Source organism: Peromyscus californicus, unplaced genomic scaffold (genome assembly GCF_007827085.1).
Source record: "Peromyscus californicus insignis strain IS unplaced genomic scaffold, ASM782708v3 Scaffold_8__1_contigs__length_139910024, whole genome shotgun sequence".
Lineage (NCBI taxonomy): Eukaryota > Metazoa > Chordata > Mammalia > Rodentia > Cricetidae > Peromyscus > Peromyscus californicus.
In genome coordinates, this window is record NW_026294606.1 from 135171347 (window position 1) to 135197875 (window position 26529).

Genomic DNA, 26529 nt, shown 5'->3' on the forward strand with positions numbered 1-26529 from the left:
ACAGGCGCTCACCACCATACCCAGTTTATATGGGGCTGGGGACTGAAACTAGACATGCATTTTGTCAACTAATCTACACCCCACACCCCCAAGAGACAAGGCCTGTGTCGACCACACACTGGCTCACGCGATCCTCCTGCTTCAACCTCCAAATGTCTGGAGCACCAGCATACGGCCGTATGCCCAGCTCCTCCTCCCCTTTCACTCTGAACAGATTTTTCTCTTAGTTCGTGTGCTTTATTTTCATCTTCTCCCTCCCTCTCTTTCTTCCTCTTTCTTGCGAGGATTTGCCTGATGTATTCTCTCCAACTTTAATCCTTTGGTTTAAAATTTGCCACATGTATCTAATCAGCAAAAAGCCAAATTTAAAAAGTCTGAGAGCCTCCAAGTTTTGCCATTGTCCAATCCCAAGCATTTGCCGTTTTAATAGCTCGGTTTAATCTGTTTTCACTTACTGTGATGAGTACGCATGCTGGATTGTCCCACCATTTAACCCCCATCTCCCTCTGTTCCTACTGTGCTCCTCTATCTGCTTTCTTCTTTGAACTGGATCCATCCAGCTTTCTGAGCTCCTCTCTCTGTCTCTCTCTACTGTATTTAGGAGATGCACACTCTATTTTCACACAACTCATGATTATTTTTGAATGAAGAACTTGCATAGTTAAACGTCTACAGTTAACTGGAAGAGTTCCCCTGAGAAACAGGAAGCTCTCAGAACGCCACATCATCTCTCTTCTACCGCTTCCCAGTCTCCATGTCAATGGTCTTCAGGGCTTGCAACCCACATTACTTTTCAGGTCACCGTCAAAGCTGCTTTGCCTCTCTCACCTCCACTGCATTTCTTGTGTGTTTATCAGTCTCCCCTCCCCACTGCAGTGCTGAGGACGGAACCCAGGCCTTTCGCACGCCAGGCCAGCCCTCTACCGCGTTTCCAGTGCAGCCCACCCGTGTGTTTGGATGCAGCAGTGTCTTTGGGCATCAACACTTCTCGTCCATCGTGCATCATTCCTGGGTTTAATTTCTTACTCATTGTAGAGCATGTTTTAGTGATTCTTTCAACTGAAGTTCTGAGTCTCAACTTCTTTCAAAGTGTCATTAACCAGCTGCTTGGTGGCTGCCTTCTGAAGCTACAGATTTCTAGGTTGACAGGTCATTTCTCTCAGTACTTTCAGGCTAGTATTCCATGAAGCCTGGACCTTCTTCGTGGCTTTGGGGGAAACTCCATACAGTTTTAATCTCTCATAGCTAACTTGAATTTTCGCTGGTAGCATTATGTTTATTTGTTTTTCTCATGCCTGCTCTTTCACTGAGGTGTGCCTAGGGATGGACTGGTTTTTGTTTGTTTTGTTAGAGGCACAGTGCAGTTTCTGACACATAGTCCTTTGCTACTGCCTCTGCAGCCAGCAGGCTCATCCCCGAGTTCTGTTAGTGGGACACCCCACCTTTCTTGTCGTCAACTTCTTTTTCATTCTCGACATTTTCTTCATATTTTCATTCTAGGTGATTTTTTTCACATTTATTTTCCAACTAAATATTTTCCCTTGTTTATGTCAAACCCACAATTTAGTATCTATAGTTTATTTATTGTTTATTATTTTTGAGAGTTTCGTGCACGAGTATTGTATTTACATTATTTCCAGCCTCCCCTCTTCCGCTCCAGAACCTCCTGTGTACTCCATTCCCTATCAAAATCATGAATGACCTCTTTCCCTCTAATTATTCTTATTACTTATACATTACGTGTTGCTTGTGCTTAGGGCTTGAATTTTGGCGGCAGTATCTGTCACACCAAGGAGTGGGGATGCTCTAATATCATTCTTGTTACTCAGACTGAGCCCACTTCACATTGCTTGTGTCTGGGGCCTGAGTTTTGGATGCACTATTTGCCATGACAAGGAGGGAAGACATTCTTTCAAAAAAAAGATTCTTTCAAAAATCTGTGACTTCCCATAAGACATTTCTTCTCATGGTTATTATGGCTTCTTTTACATCACCAGACATTTCAACATGCTCCTTTTATAGCATCTTTCAGATTTTTAGGTTCATTTTTAGGATGCCAGCATGCACATTTACATGCATTACTTCGGCACACAGTCTTCTATGTGAACCTGTATGGGCACCAGCTTGTGGAAGGAACTCTCTGGGAAGTGTTGGCATTTAGAACTGCCACAAGTACAAGTGTTTTACTTCTTCTGGAGGAGTTTTTATTGCTAATTTCTCAGCTTCAGCACTTTTGGTAGGACTCACGTAGTTTAAATTTGGACTTCACTTGATGTGGCACAGGCTTGTGTTCCTTATTTCTGCTTCCTTGCCGTGTCCCTGGGCTAGTCAAAGAGTAGCTGAGCTTTAGTGTTCTTGGTGGCAGGGCCCTGGATTTATGCATGGGGCTCTACCACAGGCCCTAACCCCAGCTGGGACAAAAGTCCTTTTCTTGTTTGTATTCTAACATGCACCCCTAAAGCAGATGTCTGCACCCACTCATCTGTTGGCTAACTGGAACTTTAGCTCAAAGCTGAGCAGACCTGTCCCCTCCCCAAGGCCCCTGTGCTGAGTATGGGGGCCAGAGAAGCTGAGCAGACCTGTCCCCCCCAACCCCTGTGCTGAGCATGGGGGCCAGAGAAGCTGAGCAGACCTGTCCCCCACAACCCCTGTGCTGAGTATGGGGGCCAGAGAAGCTCAGCTGTTGTTCCTCAGGTGCCATTCACCTTGCTGCTTGAAACTTGCCTCTCATTGACCTGAGTTCACTGGTCAGCAACTCTCAGGGGTCTGCCTTCTTCCTCTTCCCAGGCCTGGGCTTCTAAGTGCGCACTGCCATGCTCAGCTTCTCACATGGGCTTTGGGACTAAACACAGGCCCACATGTTTATAAGGAAAGCTCTGCGTCTCCCAAGCAAGCTATCTCTCCAGCTCTGCTTGCCCTCTCCTTTTGAGATTGCCTATATATTTAAGAGGGTTTTGTGTTTTCATTTGTGCAAAATTTCTATGTGTTTAAGAGTGGAGGGAAAGGTTCAGTTCTACCATTCTGTTAATTACACAATTCTTAAACAGAGGACCTATGGTCAACCAAGCCTTTTAAAAGTCAAAAACGATATGATAGACAAGTGCTAAGTATCAACTTTTACTCAATATATAGTTCATGATAAAAGAAGAAAGAGGAGGAAAGGGAATGAGAAGTAATTAAAGCACAGACATGAAGGCACATGAATGTGCAGATGATGGTGACGGTAAGCAGAGGGATACTGGCCATTTATAGATGGTAAGATTATTAAGTGGCCCCAAAATTAAATATGGCATTTGTGAAGATCTCAAAAAGTGGGGAGAGAGGAAAGTATTAAGGAGACTACAAAATTAAGGTGCCCATGGTGGTTGATATAAACATGCACTTAACATTGGCTTCTGAAAGTGTCCTCCTATGCATTTTATGCGTGTGCATGTGCATGTGTGCGTGCACATGCGTTCATGTTAGTGTGAAGGCTAGAGGACAACTTTCTGTGTCAGAATGTAGCATGGCATGCTGAGGAGGAAGGTGCCAGGCCCTTGTGTTTTTGAGATGAGGTCTCTCACTAGCCTGGAGCTGAGTAGGCAAAGCCTAGCTGTCTAATTCAGAGATCTACCTGTCTCTATGTCTCCATCATGTGGAGTGTAAGCACTGGTTCTGGGAATCAAACTCAGGTTCTGGTGCTTCTGGGGCAAGCACTCTACCAACTGAGGAGCTCCCAGTCACTCATACACATTTGCAGTCTTAACCGACCTATTCCACAGGGGAGCAGGCACTTTTGGCTTTGCCATGAGGGGCTAGTGCCACACAGCTCAGAGGCTTGTATCCTGTGACTTCTGAGGTCCAAGCTTCTCACTGGCAAAACCCAAATACCATGAATAATTCCAGCCTTGTATGGACATAGGAATGAACCATGCAGAAGTTCCCAAAGCATAAAGTACTGTGTGGAGTTTAGTTCTTTAAAAATTCAATTGTAATAGAGAAAATCTTTCTAGAGAAGTCATGGTTCATATTGGTTGAAAGAAGCCAAGAAAGCATTAAATTCTTAAAATGAATTTTCAAGAAAAAAACCAGTGTATTATTATCACTTCTATATATAGGCTAGTACACCAAGGGCAGAGGAGAGACACAGCAGATGTTCACAAGGTAGAAGTGACTTGTCCTAATGCTGAACATGAGAAGTAAACACCTTCGTGTCAAGGTGTTTGTTACTAAGCCGTGTTAACACAATATCCACACACAGAACAGCAGACCGAGAAAGATTCAGACTTGATCTGAGAGCACATGAGAAGGTTCACGTGGCAGCACACCTCAAGAAAGCGATCTGTGTCACGTAGGTCTGAACAGAGTCCTTTAACCCTTCGTTGAATAACCTTGACGTCCCGGTGTGTGTGTGTGTGTGTGTGTGTGTGTGTGTGTGTGGTGTGTGTGTGTGTGTGTGTGTGTGTGTGTGTTCAGGGAGAGTTCCTGCACACAAGAGGTGAATTGCTTCTCACTAATTCTCACAATGTCTTGTAAGGAACTATGTGGTGATATTTTATTTGTTCTGAAATGTGGTGGTATTTTATTTGTATGTTAATAAAGTTTGCTTGGAGATCAGAGGAAATAGCAAGCCATTAACACAAAAGTTAGGCAGCGGTAGCACACGCCCTTAATCCAATCACTTGGCAGGCAGGATCTCTGTGTGTTCAAGGCCACACTAGGGAACAGGGCCAAGCATGGTGACACATGCCTTTAATCCCAGCACCAACCATAGAGACCTGGAGGTCTGTACAGACAGACAGTAACAAGGAAGTGAGGTAGCTGGGCTAAGAGCCAATGAGAGGACAGAAAAGCAAGGCAATAAAGGTGCAGGTTAGACAGGAAGTAGCTCGCATTTTGGAAGCTACAGAGCTGGTGAGGTTAGGTGGTTGGAGGCTCTCACTATTTCCCTGATCTCTAAGGCTTTCACCCCTATATTTGGCTCCATGTTCTTTATTTAATAAGACCGCTTAGAAATTCGTCTACAGAACTATCCTCATGTTTATGAAGGATTTTGTATGTGAGGAAGCTGTGATCCAAACCCTGGTGTTTGACTTAAACTCTCAGGCACCACTGGCTTTTGAATCCACTCCAGTCATTGAACTACACAGAGAGCTTCAGATGGCACTGCCTTTGTAATCAATGAGTTCATTGTTTGTCCTTTGTTCTGCATCATGGAGTAGAACTTTTGTGCTTCCAAATTCCTCTCCAAAAGAGGAAGATTATGTACTCAATATAGCTTGCAATTCATGAAAATAAGCTGGCCAACTTATAAACACACTTAACTACACCACATTATTTTGCACAATTAGATTTAATGTACAGAAAGGTACTTTCAAAGAAGTAGTAACAGGGACAATATTTTGGCACGATACCAGTGTTAGCACTACAATATGCCTTTGCAGAAAGATTCTACTATATGATTTTATTCATTTAATGATTGTATCTTATTTTGAACAGAGTAATCAAGTATCATCAAGTAAGATTAGACTTGACGACTTTGGGAAAGAAAGGCAACTTTGTATTCTGCCACTGAAAATGAAAAATAAGTGTAGTACTCAAAGTCAACCTTCAACAGGGGGCTGAATGGAGGTGGCAGGGAGATGTCCGGGCATCACATGTAGAGGGCTAGCAGCCACTATTCTCTGCTTCTATACACTAACATACTCGCACATGCAAGTTTTCTGTGCATCTTCTCAAGTTGTGGAATAAAATAAACTGGAATTTGTGCAAATACAACTCCTAAAATGGGCATAGAAATCCAGATCCGATTCTAAGAATCTTGGGTTAGAATTTTTAAAAAGAGATTTATTTCTATTTTCTATGTGTATGAATGTTTTTCCTGTACACATGTATGTGCACCAAGTATGTGTCTGGTGTCCACGGAGGCCAGAAGAAGGCATAAATTCCCTGAAACTGCAGTTACAGATAGTTGTGAGCCTCTATGTGTGTTAGGAACAAAATCTGGGTCCTCTGCAAGAGAAGTAAGTGCTTGTTGTGGAGTAATCTTTTTGTACACTGTGAAGATGTGTCACTCAGATTGGTTTAATAAAAAGCTGAATGACCAATAGCTCAGCAGGATTTGGGGGGGCAGAGAGAATGCTGGGAAGAAAAAGGCAGAGAACAAGCAGGGTGTGCAGGAGGAGAGGTAATAGCCTCGAGCCACGTGGCAGGATATAGATTAATATGAATGGGTTAATTTAAGTTTTAAGAGCTAGTTAGAAATGAGCCTATGCTATAGGCCGAGTTTCATAATTAATAATAAGTCTCTGTGTCATGATTTGGAAGCTGGCTGGCAAGACAAAAAAAGACTTGCAACAAATGCTCTGTTAACTACTAAGTCATCTCTCCAGCCCCTTGGGTTAAAAAATTGTGAAAATAAAACTTTGAACATGCATGCAAACACATATATACTATGCGCTCTACTATGTATTCCAGGATTATATAGCTATGATGCCTAACTGCTGGGAAATTATTTAAAAATACTTCAACAGTTCTGTGTACTTGAAAGTTTCTCCAACTGGGAAATCAGTTTCACTTTTAACTGTGGCTTTACTGGGTCCTCTGCTGGGACATCCACCCCACTAAACTAAAATCTCATGACCATTTGGAAGTAGCTTTAGGATGTTGCGTCAAGTAACCCAGTCTCTCCCACTTGAATTCCACTTGGGAAAAAGTGAATATTCACAGTGAGAAAATATTTTGTTTTTGCTACTTTAAGAAAATTTGGGTTAGAATGTTTTTTGTCCTATAATAATAGTAGGGATTAGACATAGCCCATTAAAATCAGGGTGGATGGAGTACTCAAAACTGAAATGATGTGCATGTGAACTGGCTAGTTTTAATTTCATATCTAAACAACTTGGACACCTGTCTAGGCACTCACACCACCTTGCTATCTTTTTTCCTTCATGTTTCTGGCCCACCTATTATTAAAATTCTCTCTCATCCATTTTATGCATAAAATAATGTGTCTGTTGTGTTATATGGTTTTTGATCTTTAAAACTGAGGTATTTCCAAAGATGATCTATAATGAATTGTTATTTCCTGGTTCAAGAGTCAGTTTCTTCAGGGATGGGGCTCCTGAGAGGTGACCCACACCTCAGTAGATGGTTCTATACCCATGCACATACAAGAATCACTAAGTGGACTCAATGGGTTTAAAAAAAGTCCATGAAGTTTGGAGACATAAATGGTAGGGAAATGTAGGAAGAATTGGAAGAAGGGAATAGAGAGTGGATTTGATCAAAACATATTTGGCGCATGTATGGAAATCTCAAACAATAAAGCAATGAAGTGCACTCATGCGATCGCTTTATATCAATGGTACTGTGCTATCTTACATTATGGGGGCAATCAATTCAACAGTAGGTGTAATGTAACAGTATTTTTTAAAAAAATTCTCCTCTCATACCATTACATACCAACCACAGCTTCCCCCTCTCTCCACTATTCTCAGCCCCCACCCCCATCCCCCGACCCCGGCACCTCCCCTCCCTCCCAAATCCATTCCTCCTTTGTTTCCCTTAAAAAAAAAAAACCCAGCAGGCCTCCCAGAGATATTAACGGAACACTGCATAACAAACTACAATAAGACTAGGCACAAACCCTCATATCAAGGCTGTAGAAGGAAAATGGTCCCAAGAGCAGACAGAGGAGTCAGAAACGCCCCAACTCCCACTGTTGGGAGTCCAATAAGAACATGTTTTGGTATTCAGGTATGGTCTTACCTAACTAAAACAAAAATGAAAAAGACCTATAGTCTTTCATCTATTTAGATGGCCATCTGGTACCAGCTGATGGCAAATGACAGTACTAGGACCACTACTCTGATGCAAGCAGGTATCTGGTCAACCAAACCACAGGCAACTCCCAGCTCTGCTTCATTGCCACATAGCTGCTGGGGATGATAATCTAATCTTGAACTTGGGTCTGGAAAAACCTCTCTCTCTCTTTCTCTCTGAGACAGGGTCTTTTGGCTGTAGTTCTACTGGCCTGGAACTCATGACACGGAGCAGGCAGGTCTGCACCTCACGAGCTCTGCCTGCCTCTGCCTCCCAAGAGACGAAGGCCTGTGATACTAGATAAAGCTTCTCAGATCTAAATTGTACTTAAAGAATCCTGCAGGAATCAACAGTGTACCATCCGAAGACATGTGTACATGAAAGCTCACGGCAGCAGTATTCATGTTAGTCAAAAGATGCAGGGAGGACAAGTGTTCATCAACAGATGAGCAGGTGCACAAAGTATGGTACGTGCACATAAAATATTATTCAGCGCTGAAAAGGAAATTCCTTCACATGAAGGAATCTTTAAAAGATATTTACTTTTATCATTTTTAAGTGTGTGTATACTCACATGCTGCGTGCATGTGGGTACATGCATTTGAGTTCAGGTGCCCATGGAGGGCAGAGGAAGTGTGGTTACAGATGACTGGGACTGGTTAGAGTGCTGGGAACCAAATCTGGGTTCTCAACCTCTGAGCCATCCATTCAGCACAAAGGAATCTTTATGTTGTACACCAAGTAAAATAAGCCAGTCACCAATGACAAATACTGTATGGTTTCACCTCCGTGGGGTTCTCTGAGGAGTGAGAGTCACAGGAAGTAGCATGGGGACAGGATGATCTTAAGAGGCACAGTTTCAGCTTTCTGCGATGAGAAAATTCTATTGATTAGCTACACAGCCCCGTGATTGGATTTTACTCCCCCAAGCTGCACACATGAAGGAGCAAGACTCAAGTGTATTTTCACCCCTACCAAGTTTTGAAAAAACAATGACTGTTTACAAATCATGTTACTACACTCTGACAGAGGTTATGAAACTAAAATTGCATTTATTCATGTAGCTTCTGTCAAGGCTTGAGGGGGTATCTTTTCTTCTTTTATAGGACACAAAGCTGTTCTCCGTCCCCACAGCTTGCCTTTACCTTCCTTTCTCATCAGTCCTCTGTGTTTAAGCCGCACATGTTTTATCGCAAGCTGCACTCAAGGCTTTTAGAAAGCAGGAGAGGTAAAAGTCTTCAATAAGCCATGGTTACAAAAGGTCACCCAGAAACAGTCCCCAAAGACCTGTTTGTTGTAGTGCTGGTGCCCTATGGGAAGATGAAAATGGACCTTCCTGTCTTACTCTCTGTCTTTCCTAAACTGCCATTTAGTCGATGGAACCCTGTCTCACCACTGGTACAGCTCTCCAGCTCCGCTACCTGCGGGGACCCAGGAAAAGAACGACGGTGTTGTTTACTCCAAACTCTTCAGCAACAGCGCACCAACCCGTCTTCCCACTCACACAGCTCGAGGGTGTGTAAGACAGCACTTGAGAAGTCCTGCAAAACGACAACTGAAATACTCCACAGTTGCCCTGCATTAAACCCAAGGGACTGCGCACACTGTGGCCTCTGCCCTTCAGAGCACGTATCACCCCATGACTGGCTTTCATACGGCACACGTTCACAATGGGGTGAGGCGAGCAGTACATAGATTTCTCAAAGTGATGGGTATTGGTGACTCTAACTTTCTTTCCACCAGCTGAGCTGTGGAGCCGGGGTGAATGCCCTTGAGTTTCTGGACTCTGGCACAGGTCCACCAGAAAGGCCACTTGGTTTGCTAGAAGCCAGCTATACTTCAGCAATCTGCCTCTAGGACCGTGAGTGGTATTTCGTCATGAGGTAGCACGGGTCTCATTAAATAGTGAGTCAAATAACTTGAGATCACAACACATCATCAGGTTGGGATATATCGAACATCCTGTTCCATGGACAGTGTAACAGATGGCTCCCGACTGCTTGTCATTAAAAAAAAAAAAGTTCACAAAAAAACAGCATTCAGAAACAGTCTCTCCCCCAAAACCTTAATGAGAATAAAAATTACCTCAATTTGAATCTTCAGATTATACAAGTTTACCATTTCTCTCCCAACCATGGGCATTAAGAGGTTGTCCCAGAACAACAGGACACAGAGGAGGCACTTGTGCAGGCTCTGTCCTTAGGATGTACAGAATTTCTCTACAGTGGCAGAGCTCAGCCATCAGGTCCTGGGATCACTATGTAATTCTGTCTGGGCTTGTTTTCCTGGATTGATGCCTCAGAGAGATTGGCAGCCCAGTGGTCTCAAGGACATCCATTTATTCTCCATTAACCTCCAATAGAGTGTTCTAGCACTAGTTAGAAGCCAACCCAGTGTTCTCTTCGTCACCTAAATTGATGTTCCAAGAGAGATATGTTTTCATAAAACTGTCCTTGGACGTCAGCACCCCAATTTCCATTGACTTCAATGGATGTTGAAAACAATACGTGACTAAAAACCTAGAAGGGGCCTAATGACATGGCATCTGTCCCTTACCACTGACAGCCCTAGAAGGATAGGAAGAAAAGTATTTTGTGCCCCCCCCCATAAATATTACACATGGCCCACAAAGGGCCACAGGTGAATGGCCTGGGCCGCCACCCAGGGCCATGTTTGTGTCCGAGGACTGTGTTGCTGCTGGGGCCACACAGATCAGAGTCTTGTGCTGCCACCTGGGGCCATGGTGTCCTCTGGGCCCGGGCTGCTGCCAAGGGCCATGTCTGGACCCGTGGTCCTGCCACGGCTGTGGTCTGCATTGATGTTGGTGGCTCCTATTACCACAGAAGGCAGTGAGGATGGGTTTGCACAGAGTTTGCCCTGCCCCCCACTGGCTACAGCGCTAGGGAGAACTGGCCCTGCCTCTCACCAAGTGCAACTCTATGGAGAGCTAGGCCTGCACATCACCTGGGCAGCACAGTAGAGCTGGCCCTTCAGGGGGGGCTGAGTGATCCTGTCCCATGGACATGTGTGGAAGATCTGGTCCCACCCCTCATCTGCCATACGACAGAGTGGACAAGGGAAAGATACCTTCCCCTATCCCTTGACGCTTGTGGAGGTTGGGAAAGCTGGCCCTGAGGTTATAAGAGTGGGAGAGCTGGCCCTGCTCCTCACCAGCTACAGCACTCAGGAAGAAGGGCCCTACACCTCACCTGGGCAGCACAGTAGAGCTGGCCCTGAGGGTGTGAGAGCAGGAGAACTGGCCCCGCCCCTTGCTGCCTGCAACATTGGATGGGCTAGCAGGGGCAGTGCTGGAGAGCTTGCCCTGAGGGATGCTGACCAATCCAGCTACCACCCAGGCCCAGAACCAGGACTATGAGTTAGCCTACCCCAACACCCACCCCATCTATGAACTGCTGGAGTATGAAGGGGACAAACCTACAGATCCCAAACTGCAGGATCTCCATGACACAGGACAACAGGATATCCAAGAGGAGTCCCAGTGAGGGCCCAGTATTGACAGTGCAGCAGAAGCCAGAGGCCTCCACTCTACCAATGAATCATTGTAAGGAACCCTTCCTTACAAGTGAAGATGCATGGACTAAAGGGTACACTCCTTACAAGTGAAGATGCATGGACTAAAGGGTACACTCTTTACAAGTGAAGATGCATGGACTAAAGGGTACACTCCTTACAAGTGAAGACGTGTGGACTAAAGGGTACACTCCTTACAAATGAAGACGTGTGGACTAAAGGGTACACTCCTTACAAGTGAAGACGTGTGGACTAAAGGGTACACTCCTTACAAGTGAAGATGTGTGGATTAAAGGGTACACTCCTTACAAGTGAAGACGTGTGGACTAAAGGGTACACTGCCTGACACACTGTGTCACACTACAGCTTCCACACTGAGATATTTTGTTGTTTGTTTATTTTTGTAATTCTTTTAAATTTTATTTATTTTTATTGGGGGGAGGTTGCAAGGGTAGAGGGTGGACACAAAGGGATGAGGAAATAAATGGGATCAGGATGCATGATGGGAAATCCACAAAGAATCAGTAAAAAGTTAAAAAAAAACACACAAAACAAAACAAAAAATTACACATGGCATTTTAAAAACATTCATTCATAACATAGCTTTAAAAACACAATATACAGGAATTGGGCAATAGCTCAGTTGGTGAAGTATTGCCATATAAACATGAAGACCTGAGTTTGACCCCCAAGTAAAAAATAAAATAAAACAACAACGAAGACAGAAGACCAGGTCTGGTGGCAGATGCTCATCATCTCAATGCTGGGAAGGCAAAGGCAGCCAGCTTCTTGGGGCCAGACAGCTTAGGCAAATTGAAGAGCTCTAGAACAACAAGAGACTCTGTCTCAAAAAACAAGGTGCACAGTTCCTAAGGAATGATGGCACCCCAAACTGTCCTCTGACCTTCACAGGCATGCATTCAACCTGCACCTGTATAGTTATAGACATGCCCCAGTAAATAATATAATCAGCGGTTGCTTTCAGGTGCCAGCAGAGTTTGGGGTACGAGAAAGAAAGCATAAAGCCAGAGTCACCTGCAAAACCTCAGGTTTTGCAGAATGTAAACGGAGTAACTGCTGAATGACATCACACCAGTGCTAAGCACAGGCTTCATGCTCATATTCCTTCAGCTGTGCCTCTCCCCAGGCCGAGACAATATAAAAAACTGACTGGAAAAAAGCGATTTTGAAGCAACTTTTCAGGATGACGTCTTAAGTGGCTGGAGAAGTCACAGTACTGTGAGATGAGGAAACTATGGCAAAGCCTTAAAGGGAACCCCAGATCATCATGTGCACCAGCAGCAGGGCCTTCGGCATGGGAGCACACCAGCACCGTATCCAGCAGGGATTCCTCCACAAGCAGATCTTATGATTCTCGCCTTGGAGGGGACATTCATACACATCCTCACTCTAATTATTCACTTGACTACAGTGATTACTTACTGCAAGACACTTAGGTTAAGTGGACGCTCACAGGCAACAGTTACTTTAAGGTTTGAACTGAGGAAGCCTGGCCCCAGAGCTGCAGTTCCAAAACAGAAGAGAGTGCTCCCCACCCCAGGAGAGCTCCATAAATGCTCACTGGGTTAAGACCTGTTACCTCAGACTGCTATCTAGTTGGGCTGCCGTGTACATGGTTCTATACTCACAATCTAACCAAAGGTGCATTAAAAATATTAGAGAAAACCTGCATCTGAAATGAACATGTACGGACTTTTTTTCCTTGTCATTATTTAGTGGGCAATATGGTGGGACAATTATTTTGGTACCATTCCCATTGTTTTAGGCAGAAAGTATCCACAGGAGGTCTGAAGGTGAGGAGGGTGTGTATCATTTTACATCTGTAGGTCTGGTATCAGTATCCTTTACTAATCTCCATTTGGACATGCAGGGACAACAGGACACGTAGAAGGGGGATAGAAAAGAACTTCCTGGCTCAGGGAAGTCCAGTTTTTAACTACCGTGTCTCAGCTGTAGGCTGTAGACGTTAAAAGAAAACACAGAGGCTAGTCTTCCTTCACACAGACAATAGTGGTTACAAAGAAGTCATTTAATCTTAATAAGTGGCTCCAGGTACTTGTGAGAGGGGAGTACAAGCGGCAGGGATTTTATCCCTATTGAAATTGCAGAATGTGAACAAGGTTAATTGCTAGCTTATGACTGTTTCTAGACTACTTAGATAAGAAGGGAGGACAAACAATTTTCCCTCATTACAATCCAGATCTGTACCCACCAGCTCCTGGTGGGGTCAGCTTTCCTGAAGCAAGGACCACATCATCCTAGCACCTGGGAAACGGGGCTGTGAAGATGTCTGCTCTGATGAACCTGCCTGCAGCTGTCTTCCCGGGTGTGTGCCATGCCGCCTCGAAGAGGTGACCGGTGTGTGTCGATATTGGGGTGGGAAAAGTAGGATAGCGACTGTGCTCACATTACAGGCTCACAGATTTCCTTTACTGGGAAAATCTTACTAGATGAGATAAAGATATGCTAAGAGCTCTGTTACCAGTGACACTATTACATCTGGTAATCAAACTGGGTCCTAGGCATCATTTCTAGGGTGCCATAATTCTGGATGAAGGGACCATCTTTTGTTTCAATTATTCTATAAAAGTTGGTGCACTGTCTGCTTGAGTAGAAAAAAAATGCTCAACTCAATTAATTTATTAGACATTGGTCACATGTCCTCCCTTATTACTGATTCTGAACATCTGTCACAGAGTAGATTTTGTTCAGGACATTATGAACAACTGCATCATTCATTACTGGGTGAAAGGAGTGTGACACCGCTCGGCCATGACACCAGGCATGACATTTGTTTCCCATAAGACATGCATAGTGCATGATGCCACACAGAGCTTACCAGGGCATAGCCTAGAGGTTTATTTGGTGTGTCTGTTTATATAAAATCACTAGTGAAGATGGCCGGGAAATAGCGGCTAGCATTTTCTAATCTTCCCCTTTACTCTGAAAGTCTGTGAGCTCCTAATTGGAACTGAGGGGTGGGCCATTGCTCTTTAGTGACAAATGATTTGCTGAGGCTTTGTGCTCATCACCTAAAAGCAATGCATTAAGACCAGGATTTCTAATGTGTCAGTTCCCTGTGCGTCTCAGGCAGGTCTCAGGGCAGCAGCACACAGGCTATGGTGGCGCACAGGGTGGCCTGGCTAGAAAGAGGGGTGGCAACCAACGTCCCTTCTTCATTGTGCAGTTCCATACAAAGAACTGGATGTGCATGGAGGCTGCCATCAGATGTCAAGGACACTTCCTGAAACAAGGGAAAGGGAACGGAACCTCTCTGCCTGTGGATGCGCTGCCCCCTTCAGGTATTTCAAGTTCCTTGCCAGCCTGGTGGCATTAAGAGGCAGGTCTTTTCACAGGTTAAAATGAGATTAGGGTCTGTGTTTGTTACTTTTCTCTTTGCATTTGCTCTGATCAAACACCTGAAAAGAATAACTTGAGGGAGAAAGTGTTGGTTTGGCTTACAGTGTAAGAGAGAATGTAGACCAGGTAGCAGGGGAAGCATGGTGGCCGGAGTGTGAGAACCCTGACTGGACACTGCATCCGTGGTCAGGAAGCGGAGAGAGGAAATAAAGTGAGGCCATGTACTCAAGGTTGCCTGGCTGGGACCAAGTGTTCAAATACATAAGCCCATGTGGACATTTCACATTCAAGCCACATAAAATCTTTATCAAGTTGACAGGGGCAAGTTTGGACTTTCCCATCCTTGTGGGGCACAGCATCCATTCTCCTGTGCAGGAGTGCCATTTAGAAGCAACCACAGAGTGAAGTCCCTTCACCAGATGCCAAGCCTACTGGCAGCTTGATCCTGAATCTCCCAACCTCCAGAACTGTGAGAAACACACCTATGTTGCTTATAAATTGCTTAGACTCTGGTATTTTGTTATAGTAGCACAAACAGATGGAGATAAACAATGATCGTGTTCCCTTTCCATTCCTGGAGCACTCATCTATGAAATTCTGTCACCGGCCTTTTGGCTTTCATCACGTTAGTCCTCAACTCATGAACATACGTCTCGTGTGTCCAGCAATCATCAACCATACCGCAGAACATGAGGGGACAGACTGCATTCTTTTCTCTTCTGCACCCTTTGCCACAGTTACCATGGGGCTTTGCTTGCTGTGGACAGTTCTGCATGTTTATTACTGACTGAGAAGTTGCTAGTCACTGCTCAAACATTTTAAAATTCTTTTGTGTACATATGAGAGCATGTATGTATTCATGTGTGTGGGCACGTGTGTGTCACAGTGTATGTGTGTGTGGTCAGAGGAAAACCTCGGCTGTTGGCTCTTGCCTTCTACCTAGTTTTGAGACACGATCTCCTTGTTCACTGGCTGCACACACCAGACTAGGGGACTCTCCCGTATCCATCTCCCCCCCCGCTGTACGAGTTGGGATTACAGATGTGCACTGCCGCACACGTTCTGGGGATCCCAACGCAAGTCCCCACGCTTGCACGGCTCGCACTCTGCCATCTCCTTAGCACTGCTCATGGCTTTTAGTGATAAAGAGATTTACTTTCACATCCAGGGAAGTGAGTAGGATATTCATTTATGTTGCCATTTTAAAAGATATGCTTTAACCTCAACAACTAATCATAGCAGACTGATGGTAAGATGCAGATAACACTCATAAATCAATTATTTTTCATATAAGCCAGATTAGAGGAAGGACTTTAAAAAATATCATTCTTTCTAATTCTAGAAGGTCAAGTTTTAAAGAAATGCAGTGTTTTCAGAAAAATTTAGAAAACACCCACTTACATTGTCAAATAATTTAAAAATACTATTACATCCCCAAATCATGTTATTCTCTGGAAAATTTTATAGAAAATTTATAATGTTAAAAACTTCATATCCAAATGAGTTCCTTACTCTTAGAAAAAAACAAGAGACATCTCTGTGCAACACTGCAGTTCCTTCAGACTTGAAATGCTCAACGTTTTACTGAGAAACCGATAGTGCTAATCACTCGCAAGACACAGCTAATTCAAGTTGATTTAAAGGGTCATGGCTCAAGTTTAACTTCATTCTTCCTTAGGCATAAGAATTGTGAAGTGTTCCTGGTTGATTATAAGAGGAAACCATGACTTATATAGCCAAAGAGTACATTTGGTTCAGGTCAAAATAGAAGATTAATAATGGACATTCATTTTGCTAGTTTTGAAGATGGATGAAGAAATGTTTCTGTCCTATAGATGTGTACATGGAAGTTTCTGTAAAGACTGAAATACTCAGCTGTGGTGGTGATTCCCTCCTGTAGAGTGGGAGATGTGTGACTGGCACTAGGCAGCTCTCTGTACCCACTGTGGCCTGCTCTTCACCTGTTCCCAGAACTTCCCAGTTGTGGGAAGGTTTGGATTTCTTGTCCTGTCTGCCTTTTTAGGCCTCTTAGCTATTAGGAGCTGTCAGATATGTTCTGGCAGCTAAATTCCCTCGCCTGAAGTAGTTTACCATGTCTGCACTATGTACCTACTGGGGGTGGGGGTGGGGATCTGACCTCAAGTGTGCTCTAAGCCCAGGCTTCCTGGTGTAGTGTCTTTTACCACGAAACTATGACAAATTGCAAATCCTGGTATTGTGAGCTTATTCTCTGTACAAAAAAAGAAGTTCTATGCAGTGAGCTGTGGCATAATGGTCACAGAATGTCAGCACTGCTATCATTCAGCACGTGTAACATTTTTAAATTTATAAATATTAAAATTTTAAACTTAAAAAAATATCACTCTTCTAGTGTTTTGGAGGAAATGGTTATTTTTTGAAATGGTTATGTAATATTATTTATAGGAATTCAATGAGTTTGTTGTTATCTTTATTCTATTTGTGGGGGTTGGGGATTGAACCCAGGATCTTGGGCATACAAGGTCAGCACTGTCGAATTATAGCCATACCCCTGTTGTTATTTTAAAATAAATTGATAGATTAATAATTCTAAAATTCTGTTTGGGTTATTATCAAAAAAATATAACTGACATGAAGAGAAGGTCTTTGTGCTCCTCGAGGATTTCGAGAGTATAAAGGGGCCCCACTGTTTCTGAACTGCTGATGGCTAATTTCCTGACTCAGTAGATGAGAGATGAAGGCTTAGAAAAATAAAGTATCTCACTTGACAACAGCAAAGCTGCTAGCAAGAAAGTTAGAGACCGGGCCTTCCAGGCTGAGCTCTCAAGTGCTGCTGTGGTATTGGACAGGAAACACAACTGATTTAAATGTGGGACTAAAGTCACTGTTATTCTAAGAAGGTTCAATGGTGCTATTTATACACTGGTGCATTTCTACTTGTTTCGAAAGGTAACTCTTATGAGAGATGACATACGATTGGTCAGTGAGAGCTCTACATTATAAAGTACCAGAAACTATTATGATGTCTCAAAGGTTTACACCATAGCCTGAAAGGATTAGTCTTGACTTAGCTAAAGTTGTTGAGCTTTGGATGGAGGCACTCTTGTATCCAAGCCTGGCCCTTCATCTCTTTACCATTAACAAACATCACATCGCAGAGTTGGGAGGTCTAAATACAACAGTGCCTTGAGCCCTCTGGTGCCCCCACATTGTTCCATGATTACTTGCCCTCTAGGGTCCACAGAGGTTGAGAGACATCACAACTTAGCAAGAAGGAAGGAGAGATTTATCAACTGCCAATCCCCTGATTCCATCGGATGCTGATGTCCTCTGTGCAGGACAGAGAGGCCACAGAGATGTTGCTGCTCAGCAAGGTGGCCACCTCAGTAATGTTCAGCTTTAATGGACAGCATCTTTTTCATTTGTTTCCCTCATTATATACTTACTTTAAATTTTTTTTATGTATTTTGCGTGCGCACATGTGTGAGTGTAGCCAGTTTGCATACTGTGTATTGTTAGTGGACAACTTAGTCCTGAGTGGGTTCCTTCCCCCAACCTGGTGGGTTCTGAGGATCAAACTCAAGCATTCAGGCCCGAGTGCAAGCTCCTCTCTCAATGCTGAACCATCTCGCTGGTCCTTTAAGGAAGAACCAAACGCTAGACCCCAAAGGAACAACACTTTCTTCCTAGCCCTCCATAACCCCCACAATCCACTTAATAAAGTGAGTTTGGGCTTATGGGTGAACGTGGGGGATGACAGACAACCAAATTCACCTCTCCAGCATGATGCAATGAAAAGGGGCAATCACGTGACTGCTTATCCACCCTAGACTTGCCTAAAGATGAGAGTCCAGGACACGCTCTGTGCAGGTCGCAGTCCCATTTGCTCCCTCCATTAAGGCTTGTCAGTCCCATCAGAGCTCTTTGCACCCTGTCACCTGTGAAGGAGAAGCCTGGAGTTCTCTTTAGTTAAGGAACTAACTTTTAAGAATGAATTAATGTGGTAGCAGAAGGAATTGAATTAGAAGGTTTTTAGTTTAAGACAGTCTTACAAATTGTCCAGGCTGGCTTTGACCTTGCTATATAGTCTGACCTTAAACTTGTGATCCCCCTGCCTCAGTCTCAAGAGAAGTTGGGATGAACTGCGTAAGTCACCATGCCCAGCTTTTTTTTTTTTTTTTTTTTTTTTTTTTGGTTTTTCGAGACAGGGTTTCTCTGTGTAGCTTTGCGTCTGTCCTGGAACTCACTTGGTAGCCCAGGCTGGCCTCGAACTCACAGAGATCCGCCTGGCTCTGCCTCCCGAGTGCTGGGATTAAAGGCGTGCGCCACCACCGCCCGGCCAAGGTGTAGCCCAGGCTGGCCTCGAACTCGTGATCCTCCTGCCTCCGCCTCCTTCAGCAAATCCTACCGGCATGTGCCACCACAACCGGCCATGCCCAGCTTTTTAGCAAGTGTCTTTCTCTGTCAAGACATTAAAGTACCACATGGTGCCTCAGTTCTAACAGCCTCTTCTGAACACAGCTGGCAGACTGGCTTTCCCAGGCACAACAGGAAAATGAAGCCTGAAGCTAACTGTACAGGCCCTAGCTGCCCGCCCCCTGTGGGTCAACGTGGGAACTGGACAGCACAAGTTCCTGTTTCATCAAATCAACCTACTGTCCTTAGACAGAGGAGAATGTGGTGTCAAACTGACAGGACAGAGATGCACTGCATCAGCAATGCCCTAAAGCCCCCAGCGTCAACTGACTTGTCCCCTGCCATTGGACTCAACCCTGCAACAGAATCACTGCAGAGAAAAATTTTGTCTGTGAAATTTTCAGTGAAGAAACTTAGTGATTTTATTTATAAGAAAGAGCGCTTTCAGCGGAAGAGAACAAAGCCCTTTGAGCATGTTAACTGAAGAAAGCAGTATGCTACTAATATTCAAGGCCCAGCGCTTTATGGATAATGTATGATCTTAAATTGTTGATGACTTTTATTCAAAGTGGAAACCAGCTCCCTGTACTTAGGTGGCATGCAATGCAGCCATGTTCCTCAAATCATTGCCACTCTCTAGGATCCCAGGACAGTTAACACACAACTATTTTCCATCTCATATTCATCTTCCTTAATTTCCTCCTCTCCTCAAAAATCACCCAGCTTCATTAACTCTAGCAAATTTCTCAAGTGCACTACAAGAGACATCGTGTAAAAAATGCCGAACAGACAGGAGTACCCTTGAAGTAAAATTTAGACGAAGTCTACAGGAATGACTCCGTTTCAAAGTTCAGAGCCTTTGAAAAGACTCCAAAGCATTGGAATCTCACTTCTGAGCCTCATGCTGGAAAGACTATCAACAAACCAAAACTAGTTACTGAGTGCCAATGATGTAATAAGCATTTTCTTAGATAGTGGGGCTGGTGTTTAAAAGCACACTGTCTCTCTGGGGTAGTCAGGGTACAGAGAGTGCAAAACTTACCAAGGGACTGATAGAAAAGACCCTGCTTTAAAGAGGTCTGGGATGGAGCTCAGTGTGGGGCACCTGGCTCAATCTCCAGGGGGAAACAAAGGTTGTGGTTTGTTTGCTTTTAGACATGGTTTCCTTATGCAGCTTTTGCCTCTGCTTCCCGAGGGCTGAGATTACAGGTGTGTGGCACCATGTCCAGGTCTAATGCTAATTCTTATCACTATGATAAGAAGGGTGGTGGAGGAAATGCTGGCTTAGAGAACTGTCCCCGCCGTTCATCTGTCCTCATATGCACTGCTGTGACCTGAAGAGGCACTGTCTTCAATAGGCTCACATGCTTGAACACTTGGTCCCCAGCTGGTCACAGTGTTTAGAAAGGCAAGAAAACCATTAAGACATGGGGCTTTGCTGGAGGAAGTGAGTCACTGGGGGCAGGCCTTGAGGATTTAGAGCCTGCCCAACTTCCTGCTCACATTCTGCTGGCTGAGTATGGATGCAGTGTGACCAGCCAGCCTCCTGTCCTGAGTATGGATGCAGTGTGACCAGCCTCCTGATCCTGAGTATGGATGCAGTGTGACCAGCCTCCTGATCCTGAGTATGGATGCAGTGTGACCAGGCAGCCTCCTGATCCTGAGTATAGATGCAGTGTGACCAGCCTCCTGATCCTGAGTATGGATGCAGTGTGACCAGCCTCCTGATCCTGAGTATGGATGCAGTGTGACCAGCCTCCTGATCCTGAGTATGGATGCAGTGTGACCAGCCAGCCTCCTGATCCTGAGTATGGATGCAGTGTGACCAGGCAGCCTCCTGATCCTGAGTATAGATGCAGTGTGACCAGCCTCCTGATCCTGAGTATGGATGCAGTGTGACCAGCCAGCCTCCGGATCCTGAGTATAGATGCAGTGTGACCAGCCAGCCTCCTGATCCTGAGTATAGATGCAGTGTGACCAGCCTCCTGATCCTGAGTATGGATGCAGTGTGACCAGCCTCCTGATCCTGAGTATGGATGCAGTGTGACCAGCCTCCTGATCCTGAGTATGGATGCAGTGTGACCAGCCTCCTGATCCATCATATGTTCAGCTGCCATGACAGATTCTAACCCTCTGGAACTCCAAGGGCAAATGAACTCTTTCAACCTGAAGTTTCTTAAGGGAGAAAGTAACTAAGACACATACCTAGAGGACTGCTTCTTGTTTGCAGAGGTTCCCCTAGATGTCCTGCTAACCTCTGCCTTCAGGTACAATCCCACTGTAGTCTAATTTTGTGGCAAAGATTACTCTCATTTCAAAGTGGCAATGCCTGTCCTCTGCAGATAGTGAGTGACCACTTTCGACTTATGGCATTGTTTTTCTTAGGAGTCTCAAACGCAGCTATCTGTGAGAGGAAGGTGAGAGTGAAAAGGACTCTCAGCCAGGCCTCTTGAAGTTCCAGAGTGTTGGGTGCAAGGGGGCACGCAGGCACTGTTTGTTGGGAGGATGGCTGAAGAGAACTATCACTGAGGACAAGTGTAAAATGTCAGTGTAGTGACCTAGCGACCAGGAACTTGAAAGGGATCAAGGTGCTATGAAAACATCACCTGAAATGATTGATTGTTGAGCTGTCTGTTCTAAGGGCACACAGCATCACAGTAAGGAAGTGTGAGTTGTCAGTCAGTAGTCTAGGAAGATGTGGGTTGACTTCACTTCTGCCACATCCACTGGAATGACCTTTCTTCCCTAGAGATCCACTCAGAGTCACTAGAAGAGGCTGGAGAGGTAGCACCAACACCTACCACTCCATTGCTCTCTCCAACAATCTTAGGACCACAATAACACAAGGCTCAGAAGACAGGCAGTAGCTTTCGAGAGAGATTGCATATGTCTTCAACAGACTTCTATTTTTTAAATATTGGTCAAGGCTTTAAAGAAATTGACTGAAATACCAAATCTTAATTTCAGGGGGAAAGAAGAAGAAGGAGGAGGAGGAAGAGGAGGAGGAGAGGAGGAGGAGGAGGAAGAGGAGGAGGAGGAGAGAAAGAGGAGGAGGAGGAGGAGGAGGAGGAGGAGGAGGAGGAGGAGGAGGAGGAAGAAAAAAAGCAAAAGAAAAACTTTCATTACAAGCTTAAGTGTGAGTTTTAATATGTGTGTTGAACTGATAAGAAATTTGAATAGTTGCAGTGATCTGAGGCAATATATACTGTATTGTTTCAAGGTAGAATTGAATAATTAATCATTTAATACTTATCTGAAAAGTTTTGAGTTTATAATAAGAAAAGTTCTGTGCTAAAGTATTAACTCATATTTTCACTTCAGTGTTTAATGAAAAAAATTGGAAAGAATGTTTCTTTTATTATTCTCCATTTCCTGCCTCCCCTCCAGCTCAATATTGCTAATGTGGAGCTGAAGGATAAGATCGTTAGACAACCTGAGACTCATTTCAAAGGCTAACCCAGGCAAGCACCTACCATGTTTTGTTCCTCTTGTAAGTACATCAGTGCCCCTGTTTACAGACACCACAGCTGTGTATCACACTTCTCTCCCACAACCTTCTTTCTTGTAACCAGAAATGTGAATTCTGAAAAACCCCTTCAGGCCAGTTATTAGACTGGTGGGTTAATTTGTTCAATATTTAATCTACCCACAAAATATTTACAGAGCAGCTACTATGCTCAGGCTCAAGGCTAGGTACTAGATTAAAAAAAAAAAGACTGTCAGAGTCTGAAACCAACAAAAGGAACCAGTTAAACCTTCAAAAATAAGATGTTTTCCCCCTGACTTTCATGTGTTCAAAGGGGTTCTCCTTGGGCTCTTGGTTGGACATTTTATCTTCTGATGTTGCATACATTTTTATATTAATATTTGGCATCAAAAGCAAAGGACACAAAAGGAAACAAAGGTGAATTCAACTTCATAAAATTAAGAACATCTGTGATTCATAAAGTACCATTGAGGAATGGGTATGTGGTTCAGTTGTAAAGTGCTTGCCTAGTGCACATGAAGTCCTGAATCCAGTGCCCAGTACTGTACAAACTGGCGGTGTGTCTGCAACTCTAGCACTCAGGACACATCAAGAATTCAAGGTTTTCCTAAGCTCACAGTGAGCTTAAGGCTAGCCTGGGATACATGAGCTCTATCTCAAAAACAATAAACAAATAAAAAAAAAAACACTTTCTACTTTCAAAAAGTGGGGAAAAATATTAACAGATGGGAGTAAATAACTACAAATCATCATATAAAGATTTTACATTCAGAACAGATAAAGGACCACAAGCAAAGAGTAACATGACAATCAATGTAAAGTAAAAATGGGAAAAAGCCTTGACCTGACATTTCTCCAAAGAAAATACATCAATGGCCTGTCAAGATTGCCCAACACCACCAGTTGCCAGGGAAATGCAAGGCCCAACTATAATGAATGATCATAGTTAGTAGGATGAATATTCAAAAGAAAAAGTATTGGCATGAACATGGAGAAATTGGAAACCTGTTTTCAGTTGGTGGGCTGTAAAAATGTTACAACTTCTGTGTATACAGTTTGAGGAGTCCTCAAAAAAGTTCAATGCAGAATTAGCATGTGCCCAGAGGCTCTACTCTAAAGTATATGGTCTTAGGAATTGAAAACAAGAGCAGATAATTGTGGAGATTTGAATGAGAATGTCCCCCAGAGGCTTGTGTGTTTTCCTATTTGCGTCCCAGTTGGTGTCACTGTTTAGGGAGGTTATGACACCATTGGAAGGTGGAGCCTTGCTGGAGGAAGTAAATCTTCAGGGGAGGGACTCGAGGCCTTACCACACTTCCTGTTCCTTTTCTCTGTTGCCTATATGCCAGCCCACTCCCTTCTGCCGCCATGCCTTTCCTCACACGATGGACTCTGTCCCTCTGGAACCATAAGCCAAAATAAACTCTGCCTTTCCTAAGGTGTTTTTGTCAGGGAGTGTGATCACAGTCACAGTAAAGTTCCTGATACAGATGTCCTGAGGGGCATTTGTGTACCCATGCCCACCGGTGCATCATCCACCATAGCCACCATAGGTGGCAAAGGGCCACACACAGACACTCAGCTTCCGATATTTTCTACAGCTATGTTCTATGAAGGCAAGGCAAATGGAATCAGTGAATATGGAGCTATTTCCCCAGGGGAAACTGAGGGCCAAGCCCCACTGTACCTCTAGGCACACTTTTTCTCAGCTCTTCTATACACAATCTTGTTCCATGTGTATCTACTCAGATACCTTATTTAATACGCTCCATTGGCTCACTAACACAGAGCTCATGGCCAGAGCAATGCAGCTCATGACTGTTTGTTTTTCTTCTCTACATGGCATCATTCCAGCCTTGCTGAGCTCAGTGGCCCCAGACTGCACACCAGCACTGCACTCTGGCCATTTTAAACAGGGACATCACCAAGAAAAGCATAAAGATGCACAGAATGTAGCAAAAAATAGAAAGCATAAAGGAAGCTGGCGTACAGTCTCAGAGCTGAAACCAAAAGGCAGAAGACGGTCTTTTTTGATCTCTGCTGCAATGTGCACTCTTTAGAGACTTATTTATTTTGCATTCTGCATGTGCTATGAATGATGGCTAAGATACTGTGTGTGATCATGGTGAGATTAAAACTGGATGTAACCACCAGCAGGCAAACCCACAGGTAGAGAATGTATAAATAATGAGGACTGACCACAAACAAAGAAGGGAATAGTGTTAAGCCATAAAAAGGAATGGAGGTTGAATACACGCTTCAGTGTGGGCAAACATGGACAACATTGTGCTCAGTGAAAATCAGCCAGGCACAAAAGCACAAATACTGTATGGCTCCATTCCTACATGATGCCTAGAATATAGGTAGGCTCATAAACTATAGGTCCATAGAGTTTAGAGGGAGGTCAATGAAGAGTTATCACTCAAAATATTTGGAGTGTTAGCATGGAATGAGGAAAAAGTGCTGGAAGTAGAGTCTGGTGGTGGTTATGAAATAGCACACGTCAAAGTATTAACTTAAATGGCAAATTTTACAGTTATGAAAACTGGATACACATACTTAGGAAGATTAGGCAGATGAGGTTAATCTGTTCTAAACAAAATCAAATGCAGGTCTTCAGGCGCACCCACACTTCCTGTTACAAGGACCGTCCTTAGAGTGCTTTAAAAGCGGGCTTACTGTTTAATAATATATTTAACAGCTGATCATTGAGGAAAACAAGTAAATTTAAAATGTGCATGCCAGTTCATTGGCTTTACTTTTAATGAAAATTTATGCTTGGATTAATCTGATGGCTTGCCAGAGCAGAGTTGTCTCAAGAGCCCGTGATGTTCTTACACTTTCTTTGGAATGAAATTCCTGTGGTGGCAAACCGCACTGAGGTGAGCTGGGCTCCTCGGCAGATGACAACAGGGGTTACTGCGGTATCCTGGCATGATGTCTCTTTCCTTTACCATTACCCATTTATCATCTGATACCCACATTCTAGAAGTCTCTATATTCATGTCTCTAGAAAGACTTCTGTTAGAGGGTGGCTGTGGTTACTCTCATAATCTCAGTGCTCCCTTTTAAACATTTTTTGACCCAACAATTACAAAGAGGCACAGGTGAATATAAACATATAAGAAATGTGCTAATGTGAAATGCAAACACTAATAAAATGTTAACTTAAAATAGGAAGGCATTCACAGTCAAGGAAAAATCTGACTAGAATTTGTTCAGCCTTTTAAAATGCATCATAAAATGAAAAAATGTTCCACTGCAGAATAAGGTTTTGGCTTCTTTTATGATTGAAAGGAAGGGTAATTATGATTGTCATGAAAACGCATCGAGCAGCTGTGTACAGTTAACAAAAGAATCTTTCTATGATGCTCTCAAAAACTGGCACTTTAAAGATTCACGCTTCCTAGAAATGAGCTTCTTTTCAATCGGAGCAGATAGCAAAGAGAATGCTTTCTATTAATCATGGCACTGTACCAGGTGAGTTCTCAGAGCCAACTGGATCCTCGTTCTTTTGGGATGATTCCCACATACATGATGTAGGAGTTACATATACTGATTTACTTAGACATGTGTATGTTATACCATTGTAAAGAGTGATTTTTAAGTTTTTCAAAATTCAATGTTTTTTTTAAACCCTTAAAAATGCTTGTTTCAGAAGATTCTTTCACACTTGTACATCTGGCTTAGAGATTATTTTAAACAACAGCATAACAAATAATTCTGCAGTTTGTTTTATGAGGGCTAATTAATAGGTACTTACTCATTAAAGACTAGGTCTGGTGCAAAATAGAGAAATTGGCTGTTCGTATGTTTGTACGATCTCCAGCTCAAGGCAAACGATGATAGACACATCCAAGAATACTGGATGAGGGTAATTTGGTCCTCAAGAGGCAAGTTTTTAAATCCTAGAGAACAGAACAATTAATCAC

At 43.7% G+C, this 26529-nt stretch overlaps 1 protein-coding gene across 6 annotated transcripts in view; it reads right to left on the reverse strand.

The window, feature by feature from the left end:
- Nr3c2 (nuclear receptor subfamily 3 group C member 2) overlaps positions 1 to 26529 on the reverse strand; it is a 333780-nt gene that overhangs the window by 39273 nt on the left and 267978 nt on the right. For all 6 annotated transcript variants that reach the window (XM_052729017.1, XM_052729020.1, XM_052729018.1 and 3 more), the window contains one exon: positions 26361 to 26505. In XM_052729017.1, the coding sequence (XP_052584977.1) occupies positions 26361 to 26505 (145 nt within the window). The remainder of the gene's footprint in view (positions 1 to 26360; positions 26506 to 26529) is intronic.